A 24,307-nucleotide genomic window follows, 5' to 3' on the forward strand; every position below is an offset into this window, starting at 1 on the left:
TTCATTCCATTGAGTGTTTTTTTTATTTTTTATTTTTCCCCATTTTTCCCTCTATTTCCCTTTTTCTGGCACACGGTGTACCAAAGAGAGAGGCCTTCAACAGAACATTGCATGCCAGACGCTTCCCTTTGGCACTTTGTCGAGTTGGTTTCAAGTGATGGTTGGCCTTCAGCATGCAAGCCTTGATTTAACTGTTAAATCTCTGTAAGTTCTTAGCTCTTAAAGAGTTCTAAAGTCGTAGAAAAAAAGTTACTAGAAGTTAGTAAACCATCCACGCATTCCGGAGGCCAAGCCATTCATGTCGTGTGCCAAATCAATTTTAATAGGGCATTTGAGAAGATTAATTGTTAATCCGTTCAGCACTGGAGAGCATTCGTGTTTTCCTCATTGTGGGTATGAAGCTCATTGTACTGCTGGAACATGGCCTGGAGATGATTTCCTGCTTGGATGCTTGGATTTTGCTTTGGTTCAGACTTGGTGGCTGTCTACCTCCTTTCCTGACCAGAGTCTTATAAAAATTAGGTAACTGTTTTCCAAACAGCTTGACTGGTTTTATCATTGTCTGAGTGTTTAATTTCACAGTTTTGCCCCAGCAACAAATGGCAAAGACATTTTACTTTTAATTCTTGGCTTTTGTAATATCTAAAATCATGTATTTGTACTAGGGGTGTAACGATTTATAGTTGTACGATTTATTGCGATTAAAAAATGTCACAATATGCATCGTGGCGTTATAACGATTTGATTACGATATGACGTCCGTTTTCTCTTATTAGTTGAGCTTTTTGCACGTGAGCTACGTTCTACCTGCTGTCGCACGTGAGTTCAGATTACAGCAGCAGTAATGTTAGCAGACTAAGATGAGTGGAGTAGAAATAGAGGATGGCCCATCCTCTCTACATCAGACGTCTGGCAACATTTCGGTTGTACAGTCATTGCTTTAGACTCGTCCGCTTTTTGACACGCATACTGGGTCAAACATAGCTGAAGTTTTAAAGTCTTCACAGTGATTCACATACTTTGCACAGCGACATGGATACCTCCTAATGGTGTTGAAAGAGTCACATACTGTATTTATAAGGTACAATTCACCCTAAAATATCATTCTGTCTTCATATAATGATGTATTGGCGGCCGCAAAATCACACATGACGTGAGCTGACCGTGAGCTGTTACTACAGAGGGCGGAATATGATAGACGCGCGCGCGTCTGCTTTAGTGAACAGAACCTGCAGGTTGTGACTAACAGGTAATAAAGTAGTAAACAACATTCAGTTTGTGGAACAGAGTGGAGCGTTCAGGAACCGCGTGGGAAGTATGAACAGCAGTGGAAATGAAACCGAAAGCGTGCACATTATTTAAATAATCATATCGCATTTTAGAGTTATGGTTACAACGAGTATGAACTCTTTTGAGTACAGAGGTACACAAAAATGCACGTCAACATGATACACTTAATAGCGCTGACATCAGCAACGCCGAAGAAATAGTAAACCTGCCTAAACTGCTGAAAAGAGCCACGACTGTCCTGTGTAATGAAAAGACGGCCACCCTGTCACTCATCATGCCCAACATGAAGACAGCCATTCATAAAATCCTCTTAGACAGATACACATAAGTTCAGGATTATTTTATAGAACTGCTGATTACCTGGAAATGTAGATTGCACACACAAAAACCGCAAGTGACCAAGCAAAGCCTTAAGCTCTGTTCAATTCAATTGAATTGAATAATTTCAATAATATTTTATAAGAAGTTTTTTAATTGTTTTATTTTCCAGAGACAGTCCTGTTTAATTTATTTTCTTAAAGAAGGTTCAGTTTAACAAGTTAAAACAAAAGAAATACATAAAAAATAGTTTACTTGGTAATTAATTTTTTTTTAAATATAATTTGTATTTCAGTTTAATTTTCAATTTTTATTCCAAATATTGTGATACATATCGAATCATGAACATTATATCGTGATACACATTGTATCGTGAGCTAAGTGTATCGTTACACCCCTAATTTGTTCCTATTGAAAAGGTACCACCCCAGTGACAGCTCGCATACCTTTATTTCTGAGAGTGTAATGGATATGCACAAATATAATTTAAAGCATCTTAAAGAAAATATTAATTTAAATGAGAAATTTGTAAGGGGTGTACTCATATGCTGAGCACTGTATACTACAACAGTAACGTAATGTGAAAGGTTTATAAATGCCTATTGTTTATTTGTACTGTATATATGCAGACAGTTGTTTTGGAATCTGTAATACAGCAGGTATACACTGAACAAATGAGTAATTCTTGGTGCATATTTAAGACGATATATTTTGGCCCTTCTTCATGGTACTACAATTTGCTTCTAAAGGCTGTACTTTTCCCTATACTAGGTTATGGTGCCATTATGTGCTTCACATCTGATGTAGGTCCCAGTTCTCCCCCTCCTCACCTCTACCTAGTCTGGCAAAACAAGCCATGGCATGTAAAGAGGAACTTTTTCCTTTTCATGTATCCTTCCCTGTCTCCCCTGGACAAATGATCCTTTATTGTTTAAAACAGCCTCAAGGTGCAAGTGCTATGCAGGTCCAGGTCTTTAATTAGGTTTGTTTTTTTCTCTCTTTTGGGGAAAGATAATAGTTTGAAGTGGCATAGCTTGTATCCCAACATCAGGTTCCAATTGTAGCTAGGTTGTCTGACAGGAGAGTGTGTGCATGAGAGAGTTTCATGACTAGTCTTGGCTCACTTCCCAAATTCTTTAACTATAGTGTTTGCGTGTTGCCCGGTTGGACTTTGTCTCTTTCATGAGTGAATAGATGTTTTTTTGCATGTACTCTGTATCCTCTTTGACATCATTGACCACTGATTTGGATTTACTTTGGACACCGATGAAATATGTCTGAAATGTACTTTGTGAATCTTCAGTTTGGGACTGCACGATATTAGAAAGATATACAATATTGTTGTTGAGTATTGGGATAACGATATTTCTCACAATTTAACATTTCACTAGAAAAATGCTATTATTAGCTATGCCGCTATACAGTGCTCAGCATATATAAATACACCCCTCACAAATCTACCTTCTAAATTCATATTTTTAATAGGAAGCTATACAGTATTATTCATTCATTTTTTTTTCGGCTCAGTCCCTTTATTAATCTGGGGTCACCACAGCTGAATGAACTGACAACTTATCCAGCATATGTTTTATGCAGCGGATTCCCTTCCAGCTGCATCCCATCTCTGGGAAACATCGACACGCACTCATTCCCACTCATACACTACGAACAATTTAGTCCACCCAATTCAATTCATAATATTAATGCATATACATTAGATTAGTCAGTACTGATGCCAAATCTGGAAATTATCTAACAAAATAACTTATGATAACGGTCCAGAAATTAGTACACCTAAATGTATATGAGGGTGAAGCAAAATAGAAGTAAAAAAGGGAAAAATTTAGTTAGTTGAAAAAAAATTTGTAGGTTGTACATTTTTTTTAATTACTTTTTTTGTGTGCAATTTTTGCTTGAATTTAATTGTTTATCTTTCAATTTCTTAATATGTTTGGTGACCAAAATATTATTTTAATAAATATGTCTTTTAAATAAATCAGTTTTGTTTAAATGCACCAAAATATATGACCTAACTTTACTGCTAAATTAATAAAAAATATTCATTTTCAAAATGGGGTGTACTCAATTAGCTGAGCACTGTACGTGTTTATTTTCAGCTCTTGGTTTGCATTTGGGCTGCTCCTGCAAAAATCTGAACAGCAACTACAGGGGAGGTGAGGATAAAGATAGAAAGGCCCAATCTTATCAAATTTAGATAAACAAACAATGGATAAAATTAATGTTATTTATCACCTTTGGCTGGAATCAGTTTCCAGAAATGATCAGATGTCTTCCAACAATATTCAAGTCAAGACTTAAAACATATTTTTAACTGTGCCTTTACTGAATGAGCACTGTGTTATGTAAGACAGATCACACTATTATGTATTTTTGTTTTTATAACTTGTTTTAACACATTTGAATCTGTTTTTATGTTTAAATCATTTTTAATTCTTTTTTAATGATTTTTATTTTCTTTTTTCTTGTTTATATAAAGCACTTTGAATTACCATTGTGTATGAAATGTGTTATATAAATGAACTTACCTTGCCTTACATATGTCTGCAATATGTTAATTGAATCTACAGTTATCGCGATATAACAATAATTTTGTGATGTATTGTGCAGCCCTAGTGAAGTTACTGACAGATGCTGCAGCCACTGGTTCCTTCTATGTGCTGCAGTCGTTAAATAACATGTTTTTACTTCTCATTGTTATTATCTTTAGGGAACTGAAGTTCACCAAAGAATAAAATAATTTACACTATAAACATTCTTGCTGACTTTTTAGTTGAATAAAAGGAACTTTTCAGGTCATCTTAATAATATCAATCAAAAGGACTTAAAATATTAATTTAAACTTTGTATAACTGAAATAAAATTGTTGCAACTTTTAAAAATAGGTTAAATCAACATACAAATATTGGTTGTCTTGACTTTTTGTCATAACATTTTCACAATGTACTAATTTCCCAGTGTTCATATTGTTCTAAACCTCAATGTATGCTTAATTTCAATACTTAAACTATTTAATGACAACTCTTGCAGCGGTCAAGCTCTAAAATGACAAAAAAGCATCAAACATTCTTTTAAAGAGGAAAATAGGAAAATGATTAGAAGTAAATGATGTTTTTAAAATAAAGCATGTGAAATCCAAAGGACTTGGTGAGCTTGTCAAACACTAAAAGTAGTCACATGCTTTGGTACTGTTTATGGCCCAACAAAGCAATCCTCACTAGCTAAACATTTCAGTCACTCAGGTTTCTCCTTTCTCCCGGAGAGCTGATTTCAGATCAGTTGCTCAAGGCAATGTTTGCAAACAGAATGTTTCACTTACAGACTTTTTCCATTCTTGTTCCTCCAGGTGTTCTGTCTGCTTTGATCTCCTGACCAACTGGTACTTTGAGAAAGAGGGGAGGCTGTTCTGTCACAAACACTACTGCGAGAAGTTTGGGGAATTGTGCCATGGCTGCTCACTGCTTATGACGGGACCTGCCATGGTAAGGAAAGCCATGTAAACTTGTTTGAACTGCCTGGTGTGTTAGTTTTTCAGGGGGAAAAAACAGACAATAAAGAAACTGGCTATCAGTCAAAAGTTCTTGAGAAGATTTCACAAGTCAAATGCTAACCTGCGCAAGAACCACTTAGATAAAATGCCATTGTCTCATTCGGTAAATATTTACACAGATGAAACGAGAGTTGAATGAAGGCAGGCAAAGTCAATAAATGCAGATGTTTTTCATAGTACTGAAGAGGTCACTGATAAGGTAAAGGATGCTTGGGTAGTCTTTAAACTCTCTTTTCCACTCCTAATGTGAACAGGGTGCTTGTGGCAGAAATAAAACGTATTACTATTTTTGAAGTTCTTACATCAGCAATACAAACCCCCTTCACAATTCTATAAGCCCAAATTTGAAGGTGTCTCATAAATGGCCAAAGCACTGCTATGTTTGTTCCATCATTACTTTAGTATCAATTTAAAGGTATGATTTTCCCAAGTCATCAGACCTCATGCTGAGATGTCACTGACTGATTTTGCAGCCTCAATGTGACGGTTTACCTCTGAAATTACATTCACCTCATGTTGGTGGATGAAACCCAAATAAGTTCCATTTAAACATATCAGTATTGATAAAGAAGTGAGTTGAAGTTAATATATTGAAGCTGAGGACAAAAGATTGCTTGAAACTAATACATTTGCACAAATATTTTAAATCAAATATATAAACACAAACTTTAAACATCCACTAACTTTAAATGTCTTTAGCCCTTAGACATCACAAACATTTTTATTATATTTGAGAATCCTATTTAATAATCTATTTCTCATACAAAGAGAATTGCAATACAGCAGTTAAGTCATTTGAATTCATTTCACAGAAACATTATGTTCTTTTTGGTATGGCTTTTATAAAACTGACAAAAAAGCTGTAACATTCTCTTAATATTGTGTGTCTGTGTGTGTACAGGTTTGTGTGGTTTACAAGGACACGAAATTGAATATTGACATGGCTATGACAGTTCTACTCTATTCTGCAATAAATGCTTTTCTTAGTTTTTTTTTTTTTTTAATGTCATGTTTCTAGTCCAAATCTCTAACAATTCTTGAATAAAAACATTTTTTCAGAAAAGCAAAAAATATTGTCTTGTTTTAAGAATGAATATACCAGAATTAAGTGAGTTTTTCCTTAAAGCAAATTAGTTTTGCCAACAAACAAATAATCTGCCAATGTGGTAAGCAAAACAATCTTGTTTTTCTTTCGACATAAGATTTTTTTCTTGTTTTAAGGAAAAACTCACTTAATTTTGTCATTATTTCTAAAAACAAGACCATTTGTTCTGCTTGTCTAGAAAAGGCTTCTGGTTTTAAGAATTTATTTTCAAATATTTGGACTAGAAACAAAAAAATCTAAGAATTAAGGCAGTTTATGAGGACATGACTAGTGTCCCTATAATTCAATATACTTAAAATCATACTTATTAATGACTTTTGACACTCAATTTATCTAAGGTCATCTGTGAGGGTTGGGTATATAATATAGGCTATTTTACAGTTTAAAATAAATTACAACCAGTGTTGGTGAAAACGCGTTATAAGTAACACACGTTGCATAATAATTTTACTTTTACAAAGTAACAAGTAATATAATGCACTACTTTTAAAAATAAGTAATATTACAAAATATATTGCAGATACAAAAAAAAATAGTCAGTTTAAATCCCACTCAATGAGAGAGCATGCTGCGAGGGAACAGTCGGCTCGCACTCATCATCATTATCATCAGGTCTCCTTTTTCACAGCAGATGAGTCGGTGTACTGTTCTAGTAACTGAATAACTCAGGATATGGGTTTGTTTCAAGTCAAAGGGGGTATCTGCTATGTTAGTATTGAAGACACAAACAGTTTTACCACAACTCAATTTAAAAATTCAATTTAATGAGCTGGTTTGAGCGGTTCAGATCCAGTTAAAAACAAAACGTGAAATGAATCGCGAATTGGCCGTCATCACTACAAAAAGTCCGAAACAAAATCAATGGTAAATATTTTGAACTCATCATAGAAAAGAAGTGGATTGTTTTTATTGCTTTTATTGTTGAGGAGACACAGCCACTGACTACTGTAGAAGCGACTACATTTTGTAATTTAGTTCGATTTTTTTAAATTTTTTTTATATATTTTTTTTTTATCTTTTAGGAAATGATTTATACATCTGTTAAGGCCACATGAAGCAATTTGTTTAATGTATTAAGCTTAAAGATTTATTTTAATTTGGGTATGTTTTTATCGTCTTACTATTCATTTTCTTATTAAACATTTAAAGGTTTAATGTCTGTTTTTGCCTTTACTTAACTAATAACACAAAACATACAAAAGTTGTAAACATTACATTTTTTTCTTTAATCTGTATATACAGCATATATAGCTCTGGGTTCAGAAAGTTCTCAAATACTATTTTATTCTACATTTTTTAAAGGAAAAGTAAGGTGTGGGCTATATTTTTAAAATGCAGATCTCTTCAATTAAAAAAAAAAGGTAAAAACAACACCTGCTGAAAGATATCAGACCTCAGCCTGGTAAGTAACGCAAAAATAACTCAAAAGTAATATAACGCATGACTTTACATAAAAAGTAACTAAATAACCCAATTAGTTTCTTTTTTGGGGGAGTAACTCAATATTGTAATGCACTACTTTCAAAAGTAACTATAGAGAGTTCTTGTAAACGATATATAAGTTTATATGTGTGTGTTAAATTTTAGCATTTAGTTATTATTAGCAATACTATATTTTTTTGTGTCTAGAAAGAAAAACTTGAGCCATAGCTTTGTTAATCTGTCTGGTTTCAGACTGTTATTGCTGACTGTTATAAATGATCTCATTCCTGTGAGCAGTGTGACTACGATCTGAAGGCAGGAATGGCCTCAGTGTTGTGTGTTGTTTCATCATGCGTCTGGAATGCCTTTGCATGGGCTTCAATGAGGATCTTTGTAATCATAAGCGCTAATGGAAGTCCCATCAATGTGAGGGAGACCTACAAATCCATCTTTAACGTAAACAAATCGCAGTTCACAAGTAAAAAAAAAAAAAAGTCATTTAAAAATGGCTTAAAGGGAGAAATGGGGAGAAAGGTGGGGAATCTGCCAGCAAGCAAAACATATAATGGGCCTTTTCTGTTTGGGCTCGGGTTGACGAATGCCAAGTATTTTGGTTGTGGTGCGCTGCCAGTTGTGGGCTCAGACGCACAAGCAGCAGGGTGTCAAAACCTCTAAAAGACAGACAGGGAGAAGGAATCACATCCTCACCGCTGAAGTGCTTGTCTGAGTGTGTTTGTGTATTTGTTCATAGATCATCCATGACAATGAAAATTCTTTTCTTTGGCGGCTGGATAGTTCCTCATTGTTCAGTTCACTTCCTTCTCTCTTTTTCCCCCTTTTTTGCTTCTTGGAGTCTGCATTCATTGCATTCCATTTAAACTGATGTTATGGCACCTTGATTCCTAGTTCAAGAAATGAATTGACTAAATGAGAAGTGATGTAGTTTTGTCTTTTTTTTTTTTTAAATCTGTGTTCACTTCGTTGTGGTGATGTGACTCCTTGAGTCCTTAGGGAGGGGTGGCTCTTTTACAGTGTATAGTGCTGGGAAACAGACTTTCTCACATGCACATTCACACTCTCATGCTGTTAAATACAGGCAGGAATGACGTTTATGCATCGTGTAAGCGCAAATCCAGTTTAAGACATCATGCTTACTCACAGGTTGAACCAAGTATCAAGTAGTTCAACTAGCTGCCCTAAAGCATTGTAAATGTATAGGCAGTAAAAATGTAGTTGCGTCACTCCCATAGTTCTCCCAGGAAGTTACCAGACAGTCGGTTGTTATTTTATATGCAATATAATTTTTTTAAAATCATATATTAGTATTATATTTGTGTTATGGTAGAAGGTACAGCGAGACCAAAACCAAGTAGGCATAAAATCCTCTAATTGCCTGTCTGCCAGTTCTAAAGTCTGATTGTTGAAATCTTTAGTCTACACCAGGAGGTGTGGCTTACCCAGCAGAGAAAATTACTCAAGAATTTGGTTAGTCAAACCCCGGGATCGTTGATTCACAGCTCGGTAAACATAACTGCTAATCTGTCTTTTGTGGTTAACATTAAATAAAACCTCAGCGTGACCTCATACTTTCTCCATTCAACCCGAATGAAAAGAAGAGCCAGAGGGTTATTGGGTAAATTATTTTCCATTCAAAATAAGAGAATAAACGTCTGCTGCTGTTTCATAACCTTTGCTGATTGGCAGCTATTTTTATATTGAGTTTACATGAGTTTGTGTGCCATTGTCGTACTGTTTAAATGAAGCACTGTGAACTGTGTGTACTAGGGGAGGAAAGCTACAAAGAATGGTGTTTTTAAAGATATTGATGTATTTTATTTGGGTTAATTACCAAAGAAGTTCTGCACTTTAATAATGTATTCTATAAATCACAGGAGAAAAAGAGTGTGTTTCGGCTGTGTGCCTTTGTCAGTTTTCTCCTGTGATTTATTTAAGGAATTATTGAGTGCAGACTCTCTTTGGTACTTGTCATTTGAGAAAATTTGGTCACAGCACCAAACCTTTCTGGTGGAGAGTGATGACTTACATTTGATTTATTTGGGGTAAACAAACTCCTATAGTTAAAGCGATAGATCATTATCATCATTTACTCACCATGTTCTTGTTGCAAACTTGTTTGACTTTTTCCTACTTACTTTCGTCCTATCCCTTTAACTAAATCTCATAAGGCTTTCCTTTGGGGACATCCTCACGTGTAAAAATATTTATCATATATTAGCAATATCAAAAAATGTTTCTTAAAGGTGCAGTAGGCGATCTGTCAGAATGCTAGCATTAACAAAATAGCTTAGAAATTGATGTCCCTCCCCTGCCGTCCAAAGCCTTGCCTCCTTAAGTCATGAACGCTCAAACACTGATTCAGATAGACAACCTTATATAACGCTAGATCATGTCATTCACCAGTTAGAAAACTCTATGGAGACGCGCACTTTGTCCAGTTTAGTTGTTGACAGGCCAGCAAGTGCAGGAATTATATTCCCCCAAAACTGGCATTGGGGTAAAGTTGGTTTAACATTCAGACATTTGGACTTTTTCCTTAATAATATAATTCCAGAAAAGTATTGTTTGCAAATAGTGAAATCATATAATCAGCCAATGTCTATAAAATACAACATTGTTCACAGTGACACAGTGACAACATTGCTACATGCTATTCCAGACCCAATATTCAAAGTAAGGTTAAAGTGGAAGCGCGACAGGATGTCGATTTTTCAAAAATGAATTAATGAATGTGCGAAAATAAATCAAACTTCACCTTAGCTGGTTAGGTGGAAGATGATCATTTACTCATTTTTTAGAAAAAAAGAAGTACTAAAAACAGAAATTTACTTCCTTCGTTTTACATTACATTTGCATTACCAAGACAATGAGTGACTTTTTATTTTCAATTTTTATTTTTATCTCCTTTTACACTTGAACAACTAAAGGAATGCTTAGGTCTATTTGACTGTATTATCGATGCTGTAAAAGATACTTAAAGTCAATATTTTGCTTGACATTTTCAGTATAATAATAGTAATAATAATTCAGTATAATAATAATAATAATATTCATGTTTTTTTTAGCTTAGACCTTTTATTAATCTGGGGTAACCACAGCGTAATGAACCGCCAACTTATCCAGCATATGTTTTACGCAGCGGATGCCTTTCCAGCCGCAACCCATCACTGGGAAACAACCATACACACTCATTCACACACACAAACACTACTGACAATTTAGCTTACCCAATTTACCTGTACCACCGGTTTTGGACTTGTCGGGGAAACCGGAGCACCCAGAGGAAACCCACACAAACACGGGGAGAACATGCAAACACTACACAGAAATCCTCCTCATCCACCACCAGTGTGCAGCATCCACCTAGATGATGCAACAGCAGCCATATCTCACCAGACCGCACATTATACACCAGTTGATTGGTGGAGAGGGGACGTGATGAAGCCAATTATGATATGGGGATGGTTAGGAGACCATGATAGACATACTCCAGTGGGCAAATTTGGCCAGAATGCCGGTGGTTAAACCCCTACTCTTTTTTTTGAAACACATTTCTGGGATTTTTAATGACCACAGCAAGTCTGGACCTTAGTTTAACGTCTTATTCGAAAGACGGAGCTCACTGAGCAGTATAGAGTCCCCATCAATGTACAACGTACCCCCTGCTGGTCTCACTAACACCACTTTCGGCAGATTTCCGGTGCAGCCTTCTTAGCTTCAGTGGGTAACCCATTCATAAAAAAAGAACACAATCTATATAAGCTTTGCGTAGCTAAAATAGTTTTAAAACATATTTGTCTAAAAGTAATACTTAAGTCATGGTGTCACAAAAAATATTTCTTAAGACAATCACCTACTGCATCTTTTTAAGGGGATTACATTAGGTATAGTAGTCATTTTAGATAGTAGTTTGTTTTATGTAGGAAAAGAAAGGAAACTGTCATATTATTCTCTGGTTTAATAGTTGTTTGGGTTCTTGATTCATGCAAATGTTTGTTTTCATGTGATTCATGCAACGTTACGTTCATATAATTTTACAATTAATTTGACATTTTTTTATCCATTATGGTAGGGGCCATCAAAGCGAATGCATTGGATAGAGGTAGGTGGTCTTAAGCAAAGTTTGACACAACTGAGGGGTTGTCTAAGGGCATAGGATTATGCGTATAGGAAGGGGGCGGTGGCTGTATGTCACTTCAGATAACAGGCAGGCCCAGACACTTGCAGGTGTTACAGAAAAAGACAACACACACCCACGTCACTGCCAAGGAACGCAGACTCAACCAAGACAGTACATCGACACAAAGCAGATGAAGCACAATGAAAGCATGATCCACCACGCCTGGGCTTGGCAGAGATAGCACCAAGAGTGCACAGGAGAATTCCAGAAAGACTTTCTTGGATATCGATCAAGGCTGGGGTTCCTGGCACTGAGGATTTTCTTTTGGGATGTCCAGTGTGGGCTTTTGAAGTGAAGTCGTCAGACTGTGCAGCCGTGATCTAATCTGAACGGGGGTATTCGTATGTTTCAGGTGGCAGGAGACTATAAATACCACCCCGAATGCTTTGTGTGTTTGAGCTGCAGGGTGGTGATTGAAGATAGAGACACCTATGCCTTAGTGGAACGTACAAAACTTTACTGGTAAGTTACTTTATAGTCCTCCATTCTGTGTGCCGTACTAATTGTAGTGATGATTCCTCTGTGTTGATATCTTAGCTAGGGTGACCAGATGTCCCAGTTTTGAGAGGTGTATCCTGACAAATCACTAAAAAAATGTAAATATGTCCTAGTTTAAAATACTAGGATCACTGATTTTTATTAAGTACTCCATCTCCTTATGTAGCTACTGCCTCAGGTACCATTTATAAGGCTCAACAGGATAACATTGCAGAGAAGAGGGTTTTTGTAAGATAATTTGAAAAAAATAATAATAATAATTCGAAAACACTGTAGTTTAAGTAAAAATTTAAGTAACTAGTAACATATTACCTGTTTTTAATTTAGATGTTGTCTGTTTATTAGTACTTTATAAAGCATAATCTTATTCTACATGCCTAATCCTACCCAATACCTGAACCCATCAATCTCACCACCTATTAATAAGCAGCAAATCTGTACTTTTATTAAATCTTGACGTGTTACATGAAATATTGTATGACACTTGTGTGAACTTTTGAATGAAACTGCACTGGGCACATTTTTCCAGCACTTGGTCAGTCAGATAATGTAGGTAATTAGGTAAATGTATTTGTTTGTTATTATTTTTTAACGATAAGTGGAACCTTCCATTAAAGAAAATAAAAATAACACAGTTTAAACTAAAATTATACAAATTTGAAAACACAATCACATATTAATTGCAGACTACCCATGAAAATCATTTGTTTGAAACATCTTTAAAAGTAAATCGAAGCTTGTATGTGTGTGTATGTATTTGTGAATGTTAGATCTGGACCATACAGATAAAGTTTTTACAAATTTCATAATCATAATGCTTTAGTTCATAATCTGTTGTATATCTTCGTTTGTTGTTTCCAGTAAAAGCACAGGCAAGTTGGCGCACATCAGAGAGTTTCATAACATGTCTTGCACTTGTCAGGTCTTGTCCTGAAATCTTCTGAGAGGCTCATCAACTTCTCACTATTTCTCTCTTTTATTTTTCCTACGTCCAGTGGTAAATGCTACAAGCAGGTGGTCCTGACACCAGTGTTGGAGAAGCGGGGTTTGGCTGACTCTCCATCAGACCTGCTCCCTCACACAGTGACTCTGGTGTCCATGCCTGCTGCCACCAATGGCAAAAGAGGCTTCTCTGTCAGCGTGATTAGAGACTGCACCAGTGCCATTGCCAGCGTCCAGGTTAAAGAGTAAGTGAAGACATTAAGAATCAACATGAAAACACTTGATGCCTTGCTTAAGATCTTGATTTGAGTCCTGGTTTGGCTAGCAGTCATGTTACTGAAAAAACTCTTGGAATAAATTCTTGCTGAAGTTATTTATCACCTCAAAGATTCACTACAATGCCACCACACCCCATGCCAGAGACACTGTTAATGCCACATGGAATGTGTTGCATAACTGTGGTGATACGACTGCTCGTTTTAGATTGAGGGCCCTAACATGGCACTGTTTTTGTGTTTACTAAAACCGAAATCATAGTAAAAAAGCGATAACATTTATCTCTTCATTCTTGACCAGTCTTCTTACAATGCAAATCTCCCAAAATCTTATCCTTACAGGGTCAGAGGGATGCATATTAGTCCTGAGGTTCGGAATGCCATCCATGTTGGGGACCGAATCCTGGAGATCAATGGACTCCCAGTGACATCCCTGATAGAGGAAGAGGTACTTTCCCTTTTAACCACAACTTTAGTTTCTTTTTATGTACGGTGAAATTGTGCTCGTGGGTACGTGTTGAAGCAGTATGATTATACTGAGGAACGGCATGGTAAACGTTTATAAACTATAAACTCATACCATTGCTTGTCCCAGCACATACAGTGACACTCCTTTCATACCGGGGTAATTGCGTTTGGGTCGTGCTCTGACTTTACAATACTCCCTAGAACAGGCTGTGTTTGTTAGATGACTTTGATGTGTTTTTTTTAGTATAAGCCATATGACACGTTGCTAACTTCGTTGACATGCTTCATGTTTTGTCAAATTGAAGTTAGGCGTGTTAAGGCTACGAAAGCAATACATATATAGTTTTAGTATGAATAATATTAAGTAGTCAAGTAGGGATGCTCCGAGCTGATACTTCGATCCGATTTCAGCTTTGATACCACATTTTCTTTTGCCATATCGGGTGTCATATATTATTCTGTAATATTGTAACATACGCATAAAGAATTTATATATAATGTATAATTGATTATGTAACATACGTATAAAGAAATTATAATGTACCATTCATGAAGTAATCTGATAGTTCATGTGAGGTACAAGGAATATTCTAGTGGTTAAATTCAATTTCCCATCAGCTCTTCCCTCCGCTGAGCTTGCAGATCATTGTAATCAAATCAAATGTAAACAAGATGATTTGTTCCCATTATTATATCTAATGATCATTGGATGGATGCATATAGTTTTGCATTTAAGGAATTTATTTCAACTTGCTCTTTCTAAATCATGTCACATTCTCCTGTGTGTCTGTGTCTAGATCGCAGCACTGCAGTAGTATGGAACACTATGATCTGCTTTTTATGCACACAGTAACTGAAGTTAAAAAGAAAAGACTCAATATGTTGCAAAGATCAACAAATCATTGATGGCTTCCCTTTGTGCTCTGAATTTTTCAAAGCGGCAGCAGGTACTGGAGAGCTGCACGTTGACTGACTCCAAAATGTCATATTCTCTCATTGCTTTTCATAAACAATTTTATCTAATGTTTTACCAAAACCAAACCAAACTCTTTGTTTCTAATCCTCAGATTATCTTAAGTATAAAAACTTTAAAACGTTACAATTAAAACTGATATCAGACCAGTATCTTTTTTTGGCCAATGTTTGTTTCTAAAAACATTGTATCGGGTTATCCGTATACTCAAGCATAAGTTTAACGTTGTAATGCATACCTGTGCTGGGAGGTGTGCACATGTATACTTTTGTACTGAAGTGACTTGTCAACTTCTGTGTAAATGCTTAGCATTCTCATCGTGCATTTGTAAATGTGACTTCATTTTCCCACCATTACTCCTTAACATCTGAATTCCGCTCCTTCACTTCACTGTTTCTTTCAGGGATTTGTGCTTTAATTTAATCACATACATAGAGGTTTGGACTGACTTTCTTTGGCAGCAGTCTGCCCGCTGTAATGAGCAGCCTGAAGTCCCGTAATCCTAAAAATGGAAAATGCTGAAAAATAAAAAGTCCTAAAATTAAATCGTGCACAATTACTGAAAGATGTTTGATCTCTTCATTACTGGATACCCAGATTCATCTGCCTGATAATACTGAATCTTAAATACATTGTATTGTTCCTCTGTATTGCCTAACCTTAAATTCTGTGTTCATAGTACAGGCTTATCCTTTGCACCTTTAGAGCTTTTGTGTGGCACCAGCTTTCACTGGAAGGAAAAAAGAAATCTATGTTATCTATGTTAACAGAATTTGTGCTCATTGTTTAAGTTTCATGACTTAACACTGTCCTTTGGCTTGTATTGTTGTGGCGCTTATCAAAAACAAGCAGAAAGTGTTGTGACCTTCTGAAATTTTTTTAATTGGTTGTTTTAGGTGGAGGACCTCATCCATCGGACCAGTCAGACACTGCAGCTGCTAATGGAATATGATCCAGTCAGACAGCGTCTGGACCGACTCCGTCTGGGCTCTCCCCGCAATAAGCTGGGTGTCCCTGTAGTGTCTCGTATGAGACTCTCCTCACCAGTAGATGCTGAGATTGAACGGAGTGACACAGTGGACAATGGGACGTTAAAGAGGAGGTCCCTCAGGTAACTAATTCCTCTGTATTGGTTAAGCATTCAAAACGTGTACATACAAACATGGAGCAAAATAAATACATCATTCCCTTGTTGACCTGTTCATTTTTTTTAAACTGGTTTGTTGTAGACGTAGCAACAGCATCTGCAAGTCTCCAGTCTCTTCATCTCCCAAGGACCATCTAGTTCTGACTCGAGATATCGGCCGCTCTGAATCTCTCCGCTCTCCTTCCAGCTGCTCTCACCGCATCTTCCGTCCCTGTGACCTCATCCATGGAGAAATCCTTGGCAAAGGCTTCTTTGGACAGGCCATTAAGGTGTGCATATTTCTAACATTGGTTGCTCATTTTCTGTGTAATGCAGTGTATATCTCATCACTGGTTTCCAAATGTCTAGAAAAGCTTTTTAACTGCATCTCGGAATTACTTGGCGTCTCATAATTAGTTTGATTATGCCAATCATTGGTCTGTACATTTTGCTGTACATGAACAATAAAGAAACTACACTCACTGGCTACTTTATTGGGTACACTTATTCAACTGCTCATAAATCAGCCAACCACATGGCAGCAACTCAATGCATGATGATCTGCTGCAGTTCAAACAGAGCATCAGAATGGGAAAGAAAGGTGATTTAAGTGACTTTGAACATGGCTTGGTTGTTGGTGCCAAACAGGCTGGTCTGAGTATTTCATAAACTGCTGATCTACTGGGATTTTCACGTACCTTCTCTAGGGTTTTAAGAAAATGGTCCGAAAAATAGAAACCATCCAGTGAGCGGCAGTTCTGTGGGTGCCTTGTTGATGCCAGAGGTCAGAGGAGAATGGCCAGATTGGTTCCAGTTAATAGAAAGGCAACAGTAACTGAAATAACCCCTTAATACAACTGAACACACAACACACCAAACGTGTTGAGGCGAATGGTCTACAGCAGGGGTGTCAAACTCAATTCCTGGAGGGCCGAAGCCCTGCACAGTTTAGTTCCGACCCTGCTCCAACACACTTACCTGTAGGTTTCAAACAAGCCTGAAGGACTCAATTAGTTTGATCAGGTGTGTTTAATTAGGGTTGGAACTAAAGTTTGACACCTGTGGTCTACAGCCACAGAAACCACACTGGGTGCCACTTCTGTTAGCTAAGAACAGGAAACTGAAGCAACAATTCGCACAGACTTACTAAAATTGGACAATAGAATTGGAAAAACGTTGTCTGGTCTGATGAGTCTCGATTTCTGCTGCAACATTCACATGGCAGGGTCAGAATTAGGCATTAATTCCATGAAAGCATGGATCCATTCTGCCTTGTATAAACGGTTCAGGCTGGTGGTGGTGGTGTAATGGTGTGGAGGATATTTTTAATGGGCCCAAAATGTGCCAAGTACCAATTGAGCATTGTGTCAGCAACAGAGCCTACCTTAGTATTGTTGCTGACCATGTCCATCCCTTTATGACCAGTGTATCCATCTTCTGATGGCTACTTCCAGTAGGATAACGCACCATGTCAAAGCGTGAATCATCTCAGACTGGTTTCTTGAACATGACAATGAGTTCACTGAACTCAAATGGCCTCCACAGTCACCAGAACTCAATCCAATAAAGCACCTTTGGGATGTGGTGGATTGGGAGATTCACCTGATGGATGTGCAGCCGACAAATCAGCAGGAGCTGCGTGTTGCTATCATGTCAATATGGACCAAAATCTCTGAGGACTATTTCCAGTACCCTGTTGAATCTCTGCCACAAAGGATTAAGGCAGTTCTGAAGGTGTATGTAATAAAGTGTTCCATAGTTCCTTGCCATAGTGACTTTCGAGAACCCTGAACTATTTGGTTTCAATATTTGTAAAGGGCAGGATTAAAATTTCTAAAAAATCTCTTATAGGTGACCCATAAAGCCACTGGTGAGGTGATGGTCATGAAAGAGCTGATCCGCTGTGATGAAGAGACACAGAAAACGTTCCTAAAGGAGGTAAGATCCAATTCTCCCTTCATCCGATTACCTCTTAATTTTTTCCTTTACCTCTCCATATCCTTCAATCCCTTTGTTGTGTGTACTGGGTCAGTATCAGAGTGTGATTTAAACAGCAGATAAAACAGATCCATGTGGCGCCGGGATACAATGTTGCTGTAACATTTGCCTTTTTTCTTCAGAGGAAGAGACTTAGTCCTAGATTTATCCAGTCTGTATTTAGTATGAATCATATTTGTTTCTCTCTCCCTCTCTTTCTTTTCCAGGTAAAAGTGATGAGAAGTCTTGATCACACACACGTTTTGAAGTTCATCGGGGTTTTGTACAAGGACAAGCGTCTTAATCTGATAACAGAGTTCATTGAGGGAGGCACTCTTAAGGATTTCATCCGAGACACGGTGCGTCCTGGTTTTAATATCTATTTTTTCCTTTCCTCTTGCTTCGAGGAATGGCTGTAGATCATCTGTTAGCGTTTTAGTCTGTCACTGTCTCCGTTCACCTGAGATGAACTTTGCATGGACGAGAAGAGAGGGACAGGGAATAGGGGCTGGAAAATGTAAACAGTCAGTAAAATGAGAGGGAGAAATGCAGTTGTGTGGTTGCAGCGAATGAGAGATAAAAGAGGTATGAAGTGTTTCCAGGTGAAGGATCTACTAGTGGGAATGTTTTCCAGATCACCCACTGGGCTTGCTTCAAATACGGGTTTCATAAGGTTCACAGATGATATACCTCTCTTGTTGAGCCTTCCATGATGTCTCTAGTGCATGGTGATGTTTTCTATAAAAGTGTGTCTGCTTTGAGTAATTAGTGTCTGTAATAAGCCGCTGCCATTATGCAACGATTTCCTCTCTAATTCACGGACAGCATGGCGTGCAGTTACACTGGCCTGTATTATAATGTGGTTATAAAGTACGCCAGCAATTCATCTCTTCCTCTCTGTCTCTCAATCCCTACAGGACTCATTCCCATGGGAACAGAGAGTTAGTTTTGCAAAGAGCATTGCATCTGGAATGGTGAGTGGGCTTCTGAGTTTGCACACATTTAGTAATGCAAAACAAGATTATGTTGTTAAAAAAAATCTCTTTTGCCTCTCTGAGGCTCTTTTGAAAGAGTTAACAGTTATATCATATATATATATATATATATATATATATATATATATATATATATATATATATATATATATATATATATATTTGTCAGAAATACTATATTTTATGTTATAATAGGCCTACTTGAATGTAATTTATAATTCTTTTAAGACCAAAAAGTATTATTTGTACCCCACTTTACCTAAAATTTATTCATTCTTTTTGTTTACTTGGTAGAGAACTGACCAACAAAATACATTGAAATAAAGATACATATAATACAGAATGAAATTGGTTACAACAGAGCATTTTTTCCAACAAAATTAGGCTATATGAAGTGGTCAAAAATTTTTCCATGTTTCCTGTTGCTTTTTTGTTTTTCTTTCATCTATGTTTTTTTTTTCAGTCTTCTCAGGTAACAATCCTAAGTCATTCAAAATTTCACTTTGTGAGTCGTTCTTTTAGAGATTGTCACGTTTACTAATAAATCATATTAACATGGAACAGAACTGATTCAGATGTGCGTTCGAACTGAAGCATAAGAATACGTAAAATATTCTACCAAAAAAGACGCAAATTCTTTTTGTGACCTTAAATGGCTTAAATGGCTCCACAGACTATTCAAATAAAATGGTTTATTGTTGCACAAATGTGTGAGCATTTTAGTGACTTTTTCACATGCAACATTATCTATTTAGATAAACCATTAATGACGATACTACCGTTTACAAACTACAGTGGCACCACCAGTATTTTGGAGCCATAGTATCGCGATACTACCATAGTACCGGTAAATAACTGTTCAAAAGTGGTTTATCATTTAATTTAATAGTTTATTCCAGTGATTTTAAAGATGATTTTTTTTTCAGCTTCATAACTCCAGTCCTCAGTCACATTATCATATTAACATATTAATTATTATTATTAATAGTAATTAAAGCAATAATCACTGGAGTTAAAATTTCATAAAAATCATACAATAAGTAATAAATAAGTATTTAACATTTTTACATGTAATAAATGCTGCCTTAATAAACAGAAAAAATTATTTAAATTATTAAATAAGAATAACAATAAAAAATAAAATAGACCGGTAATGTATAAGCAACAAAACACTAGAAAAAAGGTTCACCATAAATGCGATAGGTCCAAATTTGCTCCAAAATAAATGTTTAATTTAAGGATGAACACTATATCTGCAGCATATTGCTTATGTCTTTTATATTATAAAATATAATATATTGCTATTAACTATAGTTAGTTGTTAATTTTAAAATGTTGCTCCTTTAGCACCAATTTTGAGGTATACCAATCGAGATATATATATATATATATATATATATATATATATATATATATATATATATATATATATATATATATATATATATATATATATATATATATATATATATATAATTATTATTATGTTTTTTTTTTTTTTTTTTTTGCAATTTCACACTCGTACCAGTGCAATATAGTTGTATATCGGCACTAGTGGGACAATATACAGTTACATTGCTCTGCTATGAGTGTAATATTGTGTTTATACAACAGTTCAACGGCACAATCATGTATATAAACAAGTAAGTCTAAAAGCCCTTTTGTAAGAGGAATTACTTTTTTCTGTCATTCATTCACATCTGCAGCTGACGTCAGAACAGCAGAAACCATTGCTAATTCATCAACGTTATTTTAAAGCTAGTATTTAAATGATACTCTAGTTTAATGTATAAAGTTATGACAAAACGTGTGATTTTGCTCACATTTTATGATTGTAAGGCTGAACAGCATGAAATGCCATCAGTCTACAGAGACATCTCCCTGTATTTCTCTGTTGCAATTGGGATATCACAATAATTATACCCGAAAAAGCCAAAGCAACGCAAACAATACCATGTTACTGTTGTGTTTGCAGTAAGGAAAAACAATAAACACATGCAGGGATTTCTTCTTCATTCTAAAGTAACGAAAACAGGAGACTCATTAGAAACCGATGACCAACCAAAAAGTAACTCAAAGTTATACAAAGAGTGGCCAACATAAATAAAACATAAATTCCTAATATGCAAGTCCCATCTCACACTCAGTACACTACAATTACTATGGTATAAATACAGCTCTGCAGTATAAAAGAGAGAAATCGACTAAGAAACTCCAGTTTCATAATGAATTGATCAGCTGTAGTTTAAAAATTAGGCTTTTTTTTTTCCTCTAACGGCTAATTATGCAGTCTCTGTCGTCATCTTGTGAATGGCACTGCAAATTATTAATATTTCAAATATCCTTATAAATAGACTGCATGGTTGCAATCTAAACAAGTACATTTTGTTGTCAACAGCTGCAATATTTGTTGCATTTTCCAATTGGAGCTACCCAGTGTTTTCACTTCCATAGTGCATTTAAGCACACACACACATACACACACACACACACACACACACACACACACACACACACACACACACACACACACACACACTACTTGACACTGAAAAACATCATGCTTGGTACACAGTGTTACCTTAATCTCAAAGAGCATGTACACTTAAACAAAAGCCTGTCTAAGTAGTTGTTTCGTAGGAGGCTTTGTTATGTCTTGTTGCCAAGCTCTGCTGTGATGCATCATTTCATTTTGTCTTATTTCTGTTGTAGTGATGATCAAGATGTTGTAGATGTCTAAGCCAGATCTGTTTTACCTCAGACAACCCCCCCCCCTTTCTGTCTAATCTGATTACATTTTTTGTAAACTTCTCATCTTTTCAGGCATATCTGCATTCAATGAGCATCATACATCGAGATCTCAACTCTCACAATTGCCTGGTCAAACTGGTAAGGGAGGATTTTCACCCATTCCACATATTAACTCGGATCAAAGTCTACACTTATTTGGCTTTGCTTTGGGGAACTCAGGGCCTAGAAACAGGTTTTCACAATCAAGGATAGCTGACAGGTTTGTGTCAGCACAAACAAAAAACAAAAAGTCTAAAGTAGACCCGAAAACAAGTTATGTAAGAACACTTGAGCAGAAAAAGAAAGCTCAGTGAAGGGTGAAGACGATCTGTTAACACTTGAGGATTGTTTAGTTAGTGGTTCCTTAGATGTTTTGGTAGTGGTAGAAGATAAGACAGGAAATGCTGTCTGACCCTGACTGACCTGAAGTGATTCACATACACTATGCTACGTGAATCACTTATGACAGGTTTATTAAAGAGGACTTTTACAGAGAACAAACAGGATGCATTTGAGACTTTTATAAACATTTGAAAGTTAAATTATTAAAGCATTGATTTTTTTTTTTTTTTTTTTTTTTACATTTTTTTGGTGTTAAAACATTTCTCATAATTCATTTTTAATAAACTTTCATGAAGCATAAATTTCAGTGCTCGATACTGATACTTGTCCAGGATGAGGGATTTTTTTTGAAGGGGAAAGTGAATGGGTATTTACTTGTCCAGCCAGACAAGTTGCCTAATCGAAACCTCAAACTAAAGAAGGACTGAAATTGTGGTGATAATATTTCTGACATTATTACATTCGAGGTAAATGGCAATTGATAATGTGCTGGCTGTCTGTATGAAAGAGACTCTAGTGTTTCTGTCAAAACCCACTGTCCATTAAACATTTTGTTTGACTGTAATACTTTTACCACTGTGAAGAAACGTGCTTTATTCTGTTAATATTTTTGGAAAAAGCAAGAAACTCCAAGTTTACTTCTAAAGGTTTTGGGGGGAAAATTTTCAATATTAAACATCTTATCTATGTTTAATTTTGTAAATTACAAAACCTGCTTACATTGGCAATAATGATTTTTTGCTCAATTTTGTTATTAAAAATAGTTCTCAACAGCCGAACATTTGCGCATCTGAACAAGACACCATTTTGTTCATTCTAAATTTAGACAGTTGGTTACGCGTTACACAATTTATTTAAAAACGTATATTATTTTTAAAAAGGGCCTTAAATCAATTTAGGAGATCAAACATCACAAATATGCCGGTTTAAGCAAATAAGAGTTGTTAATACACTGCTGCAAAATATTGATTAATAATAATAATAATAATAAATTTGATCTGTAATGCGCTTTTCTTAGACTCAAAGCGCTACAAGGCAAAATACTAACAATACAAGGCAAGCAGAAACAGTACAACAATAAAAACGATGCAATAAACCAATAAGAATATGAACCAGAAGATAGAATAAAAAGTTAACAAATTGATCATCCTAAGTTGAAAGCAATGCTAAAAAGGTGACTCCTAAAAAGTTTCTTAAAGTAGTCCAGAGAAGCGGCATTCCTAATGCTGATGGGTAGGGCATTCCACAGCTTAGGCGCACTGTATGAGAAAGCCCTAGCACCCATGGTCTTGAGTTTACAGCGTGGCTGATATAGAGTAAGTCCTGATACCGAACGAAGACTGCGGGCTAGGGTGGCGAAAGTCACTAGGTCACAGATGTAACCAGGTGCCAGCCCAGGTTAAAATCAAGGTCTAAAAATTTTAAAATCAATCCGGTTAGGTTACATTCACAGCACAAACAAATGAAGAGTTCAGATGCAAAAACCGTCTAAAATTCTTCTTACATTTGCATTTCTCAACATCTAGTGTTGATGTTCAGTTATTTCAAATTAAAGGTCATGAAAAGAACGTATTCTTTGCCATAAGTGTGAAAATACTGAAACTACACAGAAGCCTGAAACCCCCCCTCACAGATTTTAGATGAAAATTTTTGAAGGCGTTTAGAGGTGTTAGTATCTGAACTCTTCACATTTTCTTTCTATTATACATTGACAGCCAGTTTAAATGACCAATCTGCACTTATGTCATTGTTAAGCCCTGAATCTGTTCTGTCTGTTCATCTTTGCTCTACTTTTTCTTACCTCTGCAGGACAACACCGTCGTGGTGGCAGATTTTGGTTTATCTCGGTTAATCATGGAGGACAAAGTAAAGCAGCCTCCCCCGGACAAACCAACTAATAAGAAAAGGCTGTTTAGACGCATTGATCGCAAGAAACGCTACACGGTGGTGGGGAACCCTTACTGGATGGCCCCAGAGATGCTCAATGGTGAGAAGTTGGTTCCAAACCTTCTTCAGTTTC

The 24,307-nt window shown here is 36.1% G+C and overlaps 1 protein-coding gene across 2 annotated transcripts in view; it reads left to right on the forward strand.

Annotated features, from left to right (window-relative positions):
- Nucleotides 1–24,307, forward strand: part of limk2 (LIM domain kinase 2) — a 40,131-nt gene that overhangs the window by 8,582 nt on the left and 7,242 nt on the right. Inside the window, exons 3-14 of one of the 2 annotated variants that reach the window (XM_073950130.1) lie at nucleotides 4,973–5,108; nucleotides 11,794–11,823; nucleotides 12,254–12,363; nucleotides 13,395–13,586; nucleotides 13,959–14,064; nucleotides 15,954–16,168; nucleotides 16,287–16,473; nucleotides 18,035–18,121; nucleotides 18,388–18,519; nucleotides 19,078–19,134; nucleotides 21,979–22,044; nucleotides 24,097–24,274. In XM_073950130.1, coding sequence (XP_073806231.1) covers nucleotides 4,973–5,108; nucleotides 11,794–11,823; nucleotides 12,254–12,363; nucleotides 13,395–13,586; nucleotides 13,959–14,064; nucleotides 15,954–16,168; nucleotides 16,287–16,473; nucleotides 18,035–18,121; nucleotides 18,388–18,519; nucleotides 19,078–19,134; nucleotides 21,979–22,044; nucleotides 24,097–24,274 — 1,496 coding nt within the window. 2 annotated transcript variants of the gene reach the window in all.

Source organism: Danio rerio, chromosome 5 (assembly GCF_049306965.1).
Source record: "Danio rerio strain Tuebingen ecotype United States chromosome 5, GRCz12tu, whole genome shotgun sequence".
NCBI lineage: Eukaryota > Metazoa > Chordata > Actinopteri > Cypriniformes > Danionidae > Danio > Danio rerio.